The 13,156-nt window shown below is 38.3% G+C and overlaps 1 protein-coding gene and 1 long non-coding RNA gene across 7 annotated transcripts in view; one reads left to right on the top strand and one right to left on the bottom strand.

The window, feature by feature from the left end:
- LOC136366265 (uncharacterized) overlaps window positions 1–13,156 on the top strand; it is a 302,489-nt gene that overhangs the window by 243,840 nt on the left and 45,493 nt on the right. The window lies entirely within an intron of this gene.
- Window positions 412–13,104, bottom strand: UBA3 (ubiquitin like modifier activating enzyme 3). 6 transcript variants are annotated; one of them, XM_066327199.1, is made up of 18 exons: window positions 13,052–13,104; window positions 12,892–12,933; window positions 10,091–10,211; window positions 9,083–9,163; window positions 7,454–7,536; window positions 6,839–6,919; window positions 6,268–6,311; window positions 5,912–5,976; window positions 4,903–5,058; window positions 4,682–4,784; window positions 4,108–4,221; window positions 3,242–3,295; window positions 2,772–2,808; window positions 2,605–2,686; window positions 1,982–2,082; window positions 1,780–1,843; window positions 1,636–1,690; window positions 412–1,180 (listed from the first exon to the last, which is right to left on the bottom strand). In XM_066327199.1, the coding sequence occupies exons 1-18, from the start codon at window positions 13,069–13,071 to the stop codon at window positions 1,092–1,094; spliced, it is 1,392 nt and encodes a 463-aa protein (XP_066183296.1). In that variant the 5' UTR covers window positions 13,072–13,104; the 3' UTR covers window positions 412–1,091. The 6 variants fall into 6 exon arrangements, with proteins under 6 accessions (XP_066183296.1, XP_066183298.1, XP_066183299.1 ...); XM_066327201.1 differs by having other exon boundaries at window positions 13,041–13,101; XM_066327202.1 differs by having other exon boundaries at window positions 13,062–13,079.

Below are 13,156 nucleotides of genomic sequence, written 5' to 3'. Positions count from 1 at the left end.
TTGTTCAATTTCTACTCACTACTCTTTGACCTATCCCCGTATTTCCCCCCTTTCAATTTCTACCCATTACTCCTTGTCTTATCCACCCATTTCCCTTCCTTCAATTTCTACCCGTTACTCCTTGACCTTTCCCCTTATTTCCCCCCCTTTTAATTTGTCCCCATTACTCTTTGTCTTCTCCCCCTATTTCTCCTCTTTCAGTTTACACCCATTACTGCTCGTCCTTTTAAACTATGCGGTTCATAGTTTAAAAATTGTAAACTTCAAACACAGCTAACACATCAGACTAGAATTAAGGTTGTGGCAACTGGTATTGCTTAAGTCCCTGACTAAAGCAGCCAAATGAGTCCAAATTTTTTCATGGAGGTTATAAATGCTCTTGAATATCCACAGAAAAGCCACAAACTTAGGTGTCTTTCTGATTTTTTATTAATAAATACCTTAACAGCACCAATGATATTTGAACATAATCTTGCAATGCTGTGCAGGGTGGCTGCCTGGGGACAATGAGGAGACACATCTGTATTTTCATGTACAGTTGATCATTTTTGTGTTCCTTGTAAACAAAGCCATCTCTTCCATATTTAACATCTTCCATAAAACTGATCAAATCAATAGCAAATAAAAGGGAAATGCTCATTTTAGTCTACTGCCTCCTTTGGTTTAAGGTGACTTAGTAAGTCTCAGGAGTGCTACAACTTAAAACCAGATTGTTATGGTTTCTTTTAAAAACATCTTTTCTTTGCATATATGTGTGCACACACGCTGAAAACAAGACTTTTGGCCACCTTAAAGTTCCATGTCTTTGAAAGCACATTAGCATGAACATTTTGACAACAAAACCAGGGAAAAGTGTGTTTCTATACATCAGAGATCTGTACATGAATAAGCATTTATACAAATATAATCCACCAAATATTGGCTTCTACGTACAATTCTGAAATACGGTGATTCATTTGGATTTCCTAACCTTCAACCATGCTGGCACTAACAGGAACATTTCAGGCTGCTTTAACACCCACAGAGTATGTTTGTTTTATGAGGTGGGCACAGATTTCTCTTGCTGTATTTGCACTTTAGTTATGAATAAATTAAGTGGTAAAGTGAAGCTTGAACAACATAGTCTGTGGTGTAGTAACATCAGCAACTGCAAGTTCCTGGCCATCCACAAGCCCCAGTTCTGAAACAGAAAGAAAAGCTTAATTAATTTAATTAAACCCATGTGCTTTGGCTTTTCAAGAAGCCCCCAAAAATTAGAAATGCTATTCCCACAAACCATAAATATGATCACATAAAGCTGTAAACAGCTTAAGTAATAATTAATTATTAATTAATATTAATCTAATTTAACCAGGAACCAGACCTTGTCGAGAAATATATATGAAACTCTACTGAAGTGTTTTTATTATTTATTTGGTTGCTTTGTTGCAATGTTCTGTGCATCTGCCTGCACTTCCCCTTTAAACAATTGATATACCTGAGAAATGTGAAACTAATATTGAATGTGTATTGAATGTAAAAGGACAATGAAGCATGTTCTGCTGCATAATGCAAGATAAAGCTCAATATCCACACAGAAGGGTGAAACTGACTTTTCTCTAACTTGAAAATCTACACCTGACAGCTCCATGATACCTTTTAGTGTCTTGGAAAGATTTGGCCTTGTTCGTTCTTCAATTGAAGCTACTGTCTGCAAATTCAAAAAAAAATTTTTTTTTTAAATTCAGTAAATTTAAGTGAATTCAGAATATTGAAGTTAATAATGTATGTTCAGATTACCTGTAAATAAAGTGTTTTATTTCCTCCATACATAGTTGCTGTGATTGCAGGAGATTTCATCTGCCTATATATAAAACATTTAAAAACAAACAAACAAATGAAACACAAACCAGGCAATCAGGTTAAAAATACATTTAGAAATTACCTTTTTTAAGCACTAAACTAACAAATTATCAAATGAGTCAGAATATTTTCAACTTACAAAGAAGCATTATTTGTCAAGTAATCCAGGATCTCCTGCAATTTAGCTGATGGGGAAATCTCTATGTTTTGGGGAAGCTGGCTGCAGGCTGGACAGTTCTCCTACCACACAGAAAGAAAACAGAAAAGAAAACAGCACAGAAATACACATTATGTTAAAGATGATTTTAGAAATCTTGCTAGTAAGGTCTCAAAAGTGTTTGTGTTGTGTTTTTTTAAAGTTTTAGCTCTAGAAATATTAATAGTTGCAAATATTAATGACAAACCCCATTTCCTTCTGCAGTCTGTCACTGATCGACTCCCAACAACACTTAAGTATTTATGATTGACAAATTTCATCTGACATAAAATCCAACACTACAAACTTTCAGGTCGATTTTTGCCATAACCTCTTTTTGAGAAGATCTGCCCATGAGTCGTCTTAGATTTGAAGATCTTATTTTGTAGTTCTACTCTGCAGAAGTAGCAGAGCAGTCACACTGTAGTTCCCACTTTTAAAACTCCAGAAATATTATTATTCAGTGCTAGAGGCCAATGGATTCAATACTGAGGTTCAGAAATACACACAAAGTGCATAAATACCAATCAAGGAAACAACTCTGCAAGCCCTTTAATGGCACTTACCTTCCTTTCAGCTTCAAAACTGTACGTGTATAATCCATCCACATCATTGAACACCAAGTAGTTGTTAAGAGGAACATATGCACTGTAATGACAAATATGGCAGTGTTGATCCATGGAAATCTGTTTCTGCTGGAAATCATGTCTGTTAGTAATAAGAAATTAAATACCTTGTGGCTATTTTAAAAACTTCCGTGGCGCAAACAGCTGCAATGAGAAAAAAAAAAGTATTTCTTCACCAGCTCTAACAAACATGCAGATATCACACAGTTGTACCAAAAGTGACAAAAACCAATCAAGTATAACAACTTATAAAGAGAAAAATACACATCTGAAGGCAGCTGGTAGTTCAGTGCATTAGCACCACAGATTTGGCACTAATCTGAGACTACGTCAAGCCTGTGCACTGTGTTTTTTCCATTTTTCTCCCCAGTCTTAAATGCTTTTGCTCTCTCCCAGAGTTGTAACCTTTATCCAGTCACAAACAGTTTCTCTACGGAAAAGAGAAATGAGACTCTAAGAATAAATCAGAGACATTTAAAAATTACTATTATCCTCTCCAAGTTCTCAATTCCAAATTGCTGTCCCACAAAACTCTCAAGTCAGTAAAGCAGAAGTGAAATGAGTTCTTTCAGCATACCTGCAATGACTGCATTTGTAGAAGCTACTGCTGGAATAATTCGTTTAACCACCCCTGCAAAAAACAAAACACACAGCTCTGGGTTTTCCAAGAAATTCTATTGAGGGACTTTTAGACAGAAGAATTTCAAAGCGTGGGTCCAAAGGTACTTTCTAATGTCCAGGAATTTCTGTAACAAATAGGTATAATGGCAGGCTGCTGCAGTACTTGGGCACTTTTTTTACTTTAAGAATGGTTCAAGCACATTGAAAAAAAGCAGGTATCAAACAAAGAGAACTACTGAACAAACTCTGAAAGTAAATATTCTGGATTTAGCACTGGAAATTAAAACCCTGTTCTATTCCTGTTTAGCTGAAGAAATGCACAAAGGAAAGACAGTTGAGTTTCCTATTTGTTTAGTGTTTAAAATGCTAATTAAATGAGTGTCAGCATGCTGCACTTGCCTGTGAACAGAGGCAGGGACAGCAGAGAGAAGAGATGCTGTAGACTAAACCAGCCTGAACTGGCACAAAATGTTGTTATTGCTAAAAAAGACCATCAAGTCCTTTTGTTTCTACTCTTTGACCCAGCAGCAGTGGGGTCACCATGTAATGTAAACTGTGGAGCTGCTCCAAGTTAAAAATAAAATGGCAAAAACAATGTTCAGTTTTATCCCAGATAAGTTCCTCTGATTCATCATGAATGCCTGAACATCTGATTTGTCATAAAAATATTTGTGCTGGCACAGGAAACAAGCTGCTTGTTTCTGTTTTAAGGGTGAGGAGAACTATCTCAGCACAGCTGCCAGCTTAGTCGTAACAAATACAAAGATTGCCAATCCTGCCTAGGTGCAAATGCCACAACTTGGCGAAATGCCATCCCCTTACCTTGGGTGAGTCTGTAGGTAACACCTTTAATATTAAATTGTGATGCTCTTTCTAAAGACTTCTGGTAAATCCACTGTATATGTTCAGGGTCATCTCCATCCAATGCAATACCTTCTACAGTAAAGAATTTACAGATAAATTGCAGTTATAAAAGTTCTTCAGAAGCACAGCAGTCTTTTTGTCTAAAAAAAATCCCAGTTTTAATTTAAAATGAATACCCCATGAAGCTATTGAAACTTGACATTTTAAATAACCCAAGTATTATTTTTACAAACATCTTTAGTTTTAACACATCCTATACACAATCATCACTGCACAATTTATAGAGCTGTTACAGGTTACATTTTAATTCAAGAAAGACACTGTGCAGTGTGAAAAACATGAGCAAATATGGAACTGGAGAGTGAGTTCAAGGAGAGAAAATCCATCTCCAGCTCAGAGGAGGCTTAGATTCAATATGACAATGAAGCACACAAGGTTAAGAGGCAGGATTGTTTTATGAGAAGTGTACATCCAACTCAAGTAAATTAAAAGGAGAAACGTTCATTTAGTACCAGTACAATACATTAATTACCTCCAAAAGGCTGCTCCTTTGGCCACTGCAATATCCTGACATACTCAATGCAATGCTCTGGCAGTCTGGGCATGGATGCAATGGTGCACATGGGAAAATTGACCTGGTTGGGCAGGGGAGGAAAGGCAGAAGAAACCATGATATATTGGGGGTAGTGCTAAGAAAAGAAGCCAGCAAAGCAGAGGAATATGAACAAATGGCAATGCCAGTGGCTGAATTACCTGTGGTGGGTAAAGAGCAAGTGTGCACTCAACACACGCCGTCATCCCGGGAATAATCACACGAACGTTTCCTTTGAACCCTTCTGTCCCTCCATCTATCAGAGGGATGATGGAGCTGGGATCCAGGACACCATCTTCATAATGCAAAAATGACATCTAACAAATAAAGGAGGGGTGGGTGTTGGTTTTTGTCTGGTTTGGGTTTTTAAACAAGTTGCAAGAAGGAAAAAAAATCCTAAAATTTTATTCTTAAAGGTACATCCAACTATTGAGTGCTTAATATACAGTTTATTTTAAGGGTATATAAAATACTACTCATTTGTCAGTGCACAAAACTTTATCAACCACTTTCACCCTCTACCTCCTCCCCTTATTCCCCTGATAAATGCTCTTATTTGCTATATATATTCTTATAGTTCATTAGAACAAAGGGTTGGTTGGTTGGTTGATTGAAGGTTCGATTATTGTTGGTTTGCTTTTATTTGGTTGGTTTGTTTTTTTGTTTTTTGTTTTTTGTTTTTTTTTTTTTATTTCAGGTAGATACTCCAGATCATTGTTTTATAAACAAATTCACAATGATAAAACTACCAGCTTTCTGAATTCTGTGAACAGTCCAGCTCCAAATAATGTCATTTACAAGTTGCAGCATGCTAAATACTGTTTGGGTAATGAAGAAAAAATTCACAACGAAGAGTACCCTGAGCAGCTCTGGAGCTTGCTTTCTTAATTTTAAAAAGCTGACTGCAGAAAGCCACAAGCAATGTAACCCAACTTTGAAATTATCCCTGCAGGGCACTGCACAAATGCTGGCTAACACTTCTCAAGAAAAGGGCAGGTAAGAGAGGCTGCATTTCATCCAGCTCACAGAAAGAAAACAGAAATAAATACAGAAAATTGTGAGTTTCAACAGCCCTCATTCATTTCCATGACACATTCCACATAAGTGTGTTTAATTTTAATCATCTAAACTCAAGCAATAATCAGACATTAAGAAGATTGAAAACTTTACCAGCATGCCATTTATCCATCTTCTTGCAATTATAGAGTCCAGCCCACAAACAATAATATGAAACTCTAGGGAGGAAAAAAAAACACTATTCAAAATCTATACTAATGCAGACTTCCTAAGACAAGCAAAGTATTCTGTCCATAACACGGAGTGACTGTGGCTTAGCTATCTCCCCTAGATTACCGGTACTACACACATATTTAAATTTTGTCTATGTGTTACTTCTAATTCCAGTATACTGTGGAAGACTAAAATAATTAGCAAGTAAACTACCAGGAAAAGCAATGAGCAGCAACTAGTGCAAGGTTTCCCCAAAGCACGAGTGGGTGTTAGTCAGGAAAACAAATCCCACTTACGTCGATAGAAGCTTTCATCCATGTCTTGAATCTTTTTAAAATATCTGAATGCAAGCCCAGTAAAGGAATATATTTACAGTTAAGTTTATTGCTTTTGATTTGCTAACCTAAAACTAAAATATAATCTAATTTATTACTGTAATTCTATACAAGACCTTCTAAAAAAACTGTGTGATCTGAGTTTCAAAATCCCACAGCTGAAGCTGTAACATCTCACAGAACTAGTGAAGAGCACAATGGAATAGTCTGCTCTATGTTTATAAACTAATGCCTCCTACCAGTGGTTACTCAAAACCCTCTGGTGAATAATTCCAGTATCTCAGTAAAAATCACAATATTGCACCTGAATAAAAAGACTCCATGGAAAAATACAAAATAATTTCTGAGCCTTTCCCATGCAGATTCCCTGTATGCTAATGGCACGGAGAAAGAATTCTCCACTCACCAGCTGAATGAATGTGCTCTTTCTTGTGTGAGAAACAGGATGGCAGCAAAATACTTGAGATACTCTTACCACCTACAGAGTTGTCTGGGATATTGAAGCCTCCAGGGCTTCTCAGTGAAAGGATACGGTACAACAGCACAGTTGGGAATGCGACTGTTCAGGAATTCTGCTGCAACTTCTGCTTTTGGTCGCCCCACATCCTTTGCTCTGGGAAAAACCAAAAAAATTCCAAGTGCTTTATTTTAGCAGATTTTGTCTTTCCAATCTCTACACATTGCAATACCCAATTAAGTGGCTAATTGTTATTTTAGGAGAATTTATTTCATTGAATAATATTAAGGCATCCAACTCAAACCATTCCATGATCCCTGTAAAGCATCAGATGTGACAGCCTTAGAATTAATTAAATCCAGTGATTTTTTCACTGTACTTGGATGAAAGAGGGACCAGAAAACCTGAGATCTGTGTGCATTTATTCCTTGGTATCACCTTTTCCATTAGTCATTAGCTGTACTGGAATGGCAGGGAACATAAGTTGATTTTCTTCATGCCACAGATCCCAAAATAAGAAGGAATTACATGCAACATTTAGTTAATTCTGAGTACTATTGTGACATGAAGGTCCAGTAATCTTTAATGACCTCTTGTCCAACCAAAATAATGAATACATTAACATGTTTTATTTAGGTACATTTAAAAAAACCCCGAAGTTAAAATGTGAAAATATAAAATATCACTCACCGAAACAAAAACTGTCGATTAAGGTTAGAAACATCTATAGTATCCATGTCAATAACATGGATCTGCCTGAAGCCAGACAGTGCCTGGGAAAAGAGAAGGTCAGCTTCATTTAACAGGAAATTAAATGCTCACAAAGCTCCAGAATTCACTCCACGTGCCAAAACAGCAACCTTTGGAGGAACAAATGTATTTGCTCCTCATGGCCTGTGCAGACAGGTACGTGGTTATTCTTTGTTCAAAGGGGTTTTGTTGGGCTGCTAATGCTGGTATTCAGACAGAAGGAATTAATAACATTCCAACAGTCAAAGACAATGCTCTCCTGAAGGCAATATTGCTTTGGCCTACCTAATGCTAACACAGGGAAGACAACAGTAGGCTGATCTATAAGGGGAAACTGAAGTATTCCTTCATGGCTGGAATAAATCAAGAGAGTCCACTGGGGAAAAACGCACAGAATTTAAACAAATACCATAAGCACTTCCATGCTTGGCAGAAATAGGAAAAAAAAAAGTTTATTTCCTTTAAAAGGCTATTTTAAAAATTCCTGTAAAGGTTTGGGACATTGACCACTTCCACAGTTGGCATAAATGAGTCTGGCACGTTGACCCAGGTATCACAGTTCAAAACAAGGCAGCATTCCTCATGGCATTCGATGCTGAAGCAGAAGGCAAACACAAAAATCAGCTCCCTCTCTGAACACACTGAACCTTGACAGAAGCTCTGCCTCATCTCCATTTGCATGCAGCCCATCACAAATACAAATGGCATCTGGCAAATAACTTCACAATAAAATTGCCTTAAAACTGTATTGTGGGTGTGATCTGATAAAGTAGTAACATCAGTCACACACAAAGAAACAATGTGAACTGCAGTTAAAGGGAAATAGCTGCTGTAAAACAGGGTGTTTAGAGAAAAGAAATGAGTTGTGATGCTCTGCAGTGACTCTAAAAAATCTGAGTCACATACAAAATAGGCTTTTTCTTTTAAGACCTCACTTTTTTATATATAAAGATTTTGAAACTTTTCCCTTTACATTTTCTGAACAGAGCTATCCCATGCATAATAAAGGATGCACAGAAATCCTTCTTCTTAAATAGAAACATGGGGAAGCAATGGTCCAAACTACAAAACTCAAATAGATTTTAACTGTTATATGGTGAGATAAATATGAGTGCTTGTGAGGATAAAAACCACAATAAAAGGGTAACTAAACTCTTGCTTTCCAAACAACACTCTTGTAGCATTAGGAACATGATTTGTCCATGGTTGACTTCATTTCCCTAGATCTGGCAATTAGGGAAAATCACCAATATCAGACTGGATCTAAGGCTGCACATCAACTTTTGGTTACTCTTCATACAAAGCAGCCTGTTGTACCTCAAGATAAAATTTGAGATAGCTGAATAAATAACATGCAGCATATGAAAATGCCATCTTTCAAGTGCATTCTTCATCTTTATTGTCTGTATCAACATGTATTTTACATATGTTGATTAGAACTTAAAATTCTAGTAGCTATATACAACTAAAACTGCAAAATTAGCCAATTAAAAAGGATAGCTTTGTCAAGAAAAAAAAAAATAAACAGAGAAGATTCTAAAAAGAAAAGGGTTAAAACACAATAATTACCAGGTTTTTCAGGAGTTCACATCCTAATCCTCCTGCTCCAATAACTAGGACTTTACATGTGCTTAACAAAAAATCAAGGGCCTGCAGAAAAAACATAAAACAAGAAATTAGTACAATTTGTCCTTTGTTTCATAACCCTTACAAACATGTTACCATAAATTTTCAGTGCCTATTGAGTTACAACTTTGCATTTGCAGAAGTAATTACATGTTGGACTTCAATCAGTTGTTGACTTCATGCAACATCCACACTTAGAGAGAATCAAGACCTTTGCTGATATCAGTATATTACTTTTGACCATGAAAAATGCAAGGCCCACTCTTATTATTATTTGGTTTAACGTGATAATGCTTTCCTTCTTCAACTATTTCGCTGAATATAATACAAAATAAATGTGAACAGATAGACAGAGTTGCTGGACAGGAAAAAATTGAAAATGTTAAGTACATAAGTTCACTTTCTGTGAACTGTTCTACTTGACCCCAATCTCTAGCTAGTAAATAATGGAACAGTACATAAAAAAGGTAATAGGAAAATACTTTCAACCATAAGCTCTGAAACAAAATGTACAACCAAAGAAGAAAAGCAGAAGGAATACTTAGAACAGTCTACCCTACTACACATCTTACCCAGTTCTCAAAGTACTCATATTAACACTAATTTCTTCTTTAAGTACAATAAATTCCTCAGTGTATCAAATTACTTAAAAAGGAGATATAAATGTTGCTATTTTTCATGTGAAACTCAAAACCAGCATAATTCATACATTGCTACGTATTTACATATGATGACAGCAAGCTTGAAGTTGACAGTTGTGCAACTTAAAAATACAAACTTATAAAAAGAGCACAACACGTTCTTCTAGGACCATAATGTTCCATTGATTAAAACACCAAGTTTTCATGCAGCTTTAGTAATCACACATTGCTGGTGGTCAATCAATGAACCTGTTTACATTAATTTGCAACACACTCTACAGATATTTAATTGAAATGAAGTCTTTCTCACTTGAGTGCCTGGCTCGAAATCGGGATGTGTGAATGGTCCAGATCGCTCCAGGAACTTCCTTACATGGTTCCAGCGACCTTCCCAGTCTGCAGAGTCCCCACACCCACCATCAACAGCCATTCTGCACAGAACACAGTAAATTCAGCTGCAAAATCAGACAGGAAAAGCCACACCTACAACTTTCTATACAGAGCACCTCAATTATTGACCATTCGTACAAATGCATCTGCAGGTTCTTTCCACCTGTCAGTTGTGCACATGGGCATTTGCATGAGTGGAACTAGAAAGCAATAATATAAATGTGCACAGAGGGGAAAAACAACCCAGGCATTTTAATAAACCCACTGATTTAACTGTTACTAGTAAAAGTTGACCTGCAGTGAAAAAAGGGTCTGGTCTTATTTCATTTCCCTCAAATTTGAAGAGGACACAGAAAAAGGACTTGTTCCTTTAGATTTTGAGGGTGATGGTTTTTTCATCAGTCAAGTCTTTGTAGTTTTTGGAAAGACTTATCAATCTGTAGCTGCAATTGTGAGGCTCTGAATAAGTTACAGTAACCTGCCCCAATATCATCCTCTGAATCTTCAGGGCAGCTTATTTAGACAAATATTTTTAAAAGACATGAATATTGAATGTTCTTCACCCTCAAGTGGTACCATGGAATTAGTACTACCCCATTTTTCAGGCATCCCCAATCCTTTCTGCAGTAACAGTCTCACTTGAAAAAAAGGAATATTTGCGGTTATCATCCTTTAAATTTTCAAGGCAGAATTTTACATCAAATACTCCACTGCCCTTTTCTCCTTTTGCAGGTCACTTTTAATAGTACATAAGTATAGATTTAGATTTTTAAGAGACTTACTGGAATAGTTCAAAATCAGCTCTCAAGTAATTTTCTACTATAAGATCAACACCTACTTCCCTATTAAATAAATAGGAGTTCCAATTAATACAGGTGATTGTTCTATTTTAATATGAAATGAAGCTCATTATAAAAGAGCTCTGGCAATTCTGAGTGGCAAAGGATCTGCCACTACTGACAAAGTGTTCTCTGCTTTCTCCTTTGAAGCACCATGAAAAGCACTTGTCCAAGAACTCTTGAGTAATGGTTAGAATTTATTATAACTTCCTCATAAATCATCTCAAAATAAAAGGTAAATGGGGTGAAAACATCTAGAGTGAGTTCCTTTATCTTCACAGACTTCAGAACTTGGATAACACAGTATGCTGATAGTCACCGAACTTACAGGCAACTGAGTTTGCAAAAGCTTTTCAGGAACAGGGAAAAACTTCTCTGAAGTGCAGGAATAAATGAATCATAATTCTGCCCATGGCAGAGGGTTGGAACAAGAGCATCTTTAAGGTCCCTTCCAACCCAAACCATTCTAAGATTCTATGCTAATTTCATTGCAGACTTAACTCTCATTAACTGTCAAGGGAAGTTACTACATGTTCAGTTAAATAAGACCTATAAAAATTAATTGAATTCATAAGGGTCTTTCGACCTCAAATGCACTTTCCTCCAGTTTTCACAATAATGTGAAAATACACACATTTCACATAATGGGAAATGGTGTAAATAAACACAACACCCCCTGTGCAGAAGCCCTCATCTGCTGTACACCAGATTTCAGGAGGTGCATTAAGCACTGACTTAAGCAAATAAAATGGGTCAACAGACATCACAAAGACTGCTTCTATAGATAATACAGTTTTTAGCGTTTCTGGTAATGAGTGTAGAAGCTCTGTTTGGTGACATTAAGAACATTTTTCTTTTTCTTTTATAAACAGCTAAACAGCAGCACTCCTTTTCTGTTTTTCTGTGAATTTTCCTTCCTAAGTGATAAAAATGGTCAGATCTAGTTTCACTTTTGTAATTACACTACAGTTCGTTTTTCAGAGGGTTGGACATTGTGGAGATCTGAAAAACATCAATAACTCAACCTGGGATTTTACGTTTTATTTCAGAGACCGTTTTTTCAAGTGTTTATTTTTTTGTGCTGTTACGGCACGACCAGGTGTAAGAGTTCAGCAACATTCTCATTTATTTTGAGTTATTTTCATTTGAAATTTTGTTTGACGTATCAGAGCACCACAACCCTTACATTGCTTTCAGCTCAGACTTTTCCCTGCCACCTTCACATCTCCAAAGCTCCATGCTTTTGGGGGACCTGGCATGCACCCGTCCCATCCCACATGCCCAGGGAATGTCGTGACCCTCATCCCGACACACATGCACGGCCAGTGCCCAGGGAGGTCACCCTGGGATAGAGGGAATCAAGCACGTGGAACGGAGCAGTTAAGGGATGGAAGCAGATGATGTTAAAAGATTTCTCAACATTCGTTTTCGCGGCCTTTAAGGCAGGTGAGGAAATTTTTAAAGAGTTTTAACGCGCAGAGACAAACTGTTCTGCAGTCTGAATTTTTAAATTTTCGGCCGAAACTTAAGTCACCTGCTTCTAGCCTAGAGGCCCTTCCCAGGTCCCTGACCGGCAAGGCAGCTTTTCCCCCTCTCGTCACCAAGCTCCTGAGCACACCATGCCAAGCTGCGAGCCCGCGACTCCCCAGCTCCGGGCCGGCCCCTCGCTCCTCTCCCCGGCAAGTTCCTCTCCCCCAGCCCTCGCTGCTCAAGGGCCCACCTACGCCACCTTTGCTGGGGCTCCTCCTGGCTGCCCGCGCCTCCCGCGGGCCCCGCAGCCTCCTCCCAGCCCTCAGCTCCTGCGGGGCTGCGGCTCGCCCTCACCTACCCCCGCCCCAGCAAGCGCTGCCCCTGCCCCGCTCGCCCGCAGCCCCGCACTAACCCATCCGCCAGCAGCTCCTCTAGCCTCCTTCTTTTCTTCTCCCTAAAAGAGAGAGAATAAAAGAAGGGTCAGTATCGCGCTACAGAGACCGGGGAGGAGGGAGAGGGGGACCCCGGGCCCGGGGCAGGGCCGGCCGAGCACACACATACAGGGCACTTACGGTTCCTCACCATCCGCCATAGTTCCCTCTGCTTCCCACAGTGCCCCGCGAGCGGCGGGCGGGGCCGGGCCCGGCGGCGGGGACAGTGCTGAGGGTGGCGGTGAC

The sequence above is a fragment of the Sylvia atricapilla genome, chromosome 11 (assembly GCF_009819655.1).
Source record: "Sylvia atricapilla isolate bSylAtr1 chromosome 11, bSylAtr1.pri, whole genome shotgun sequence".
NCBI classification, from domain to species: domain Eukaryota; kingdom Metazoa; phylum Chordata; class Aves; order Passeriformes; family Sylviidae; genus Sylvia; species Sylvia atricapilla.
The sequence above is the reverse complement of the archived record's forward strand: the minus strand, read 5'-3'. Positions and strand labels throughout refer to the sequence as shown.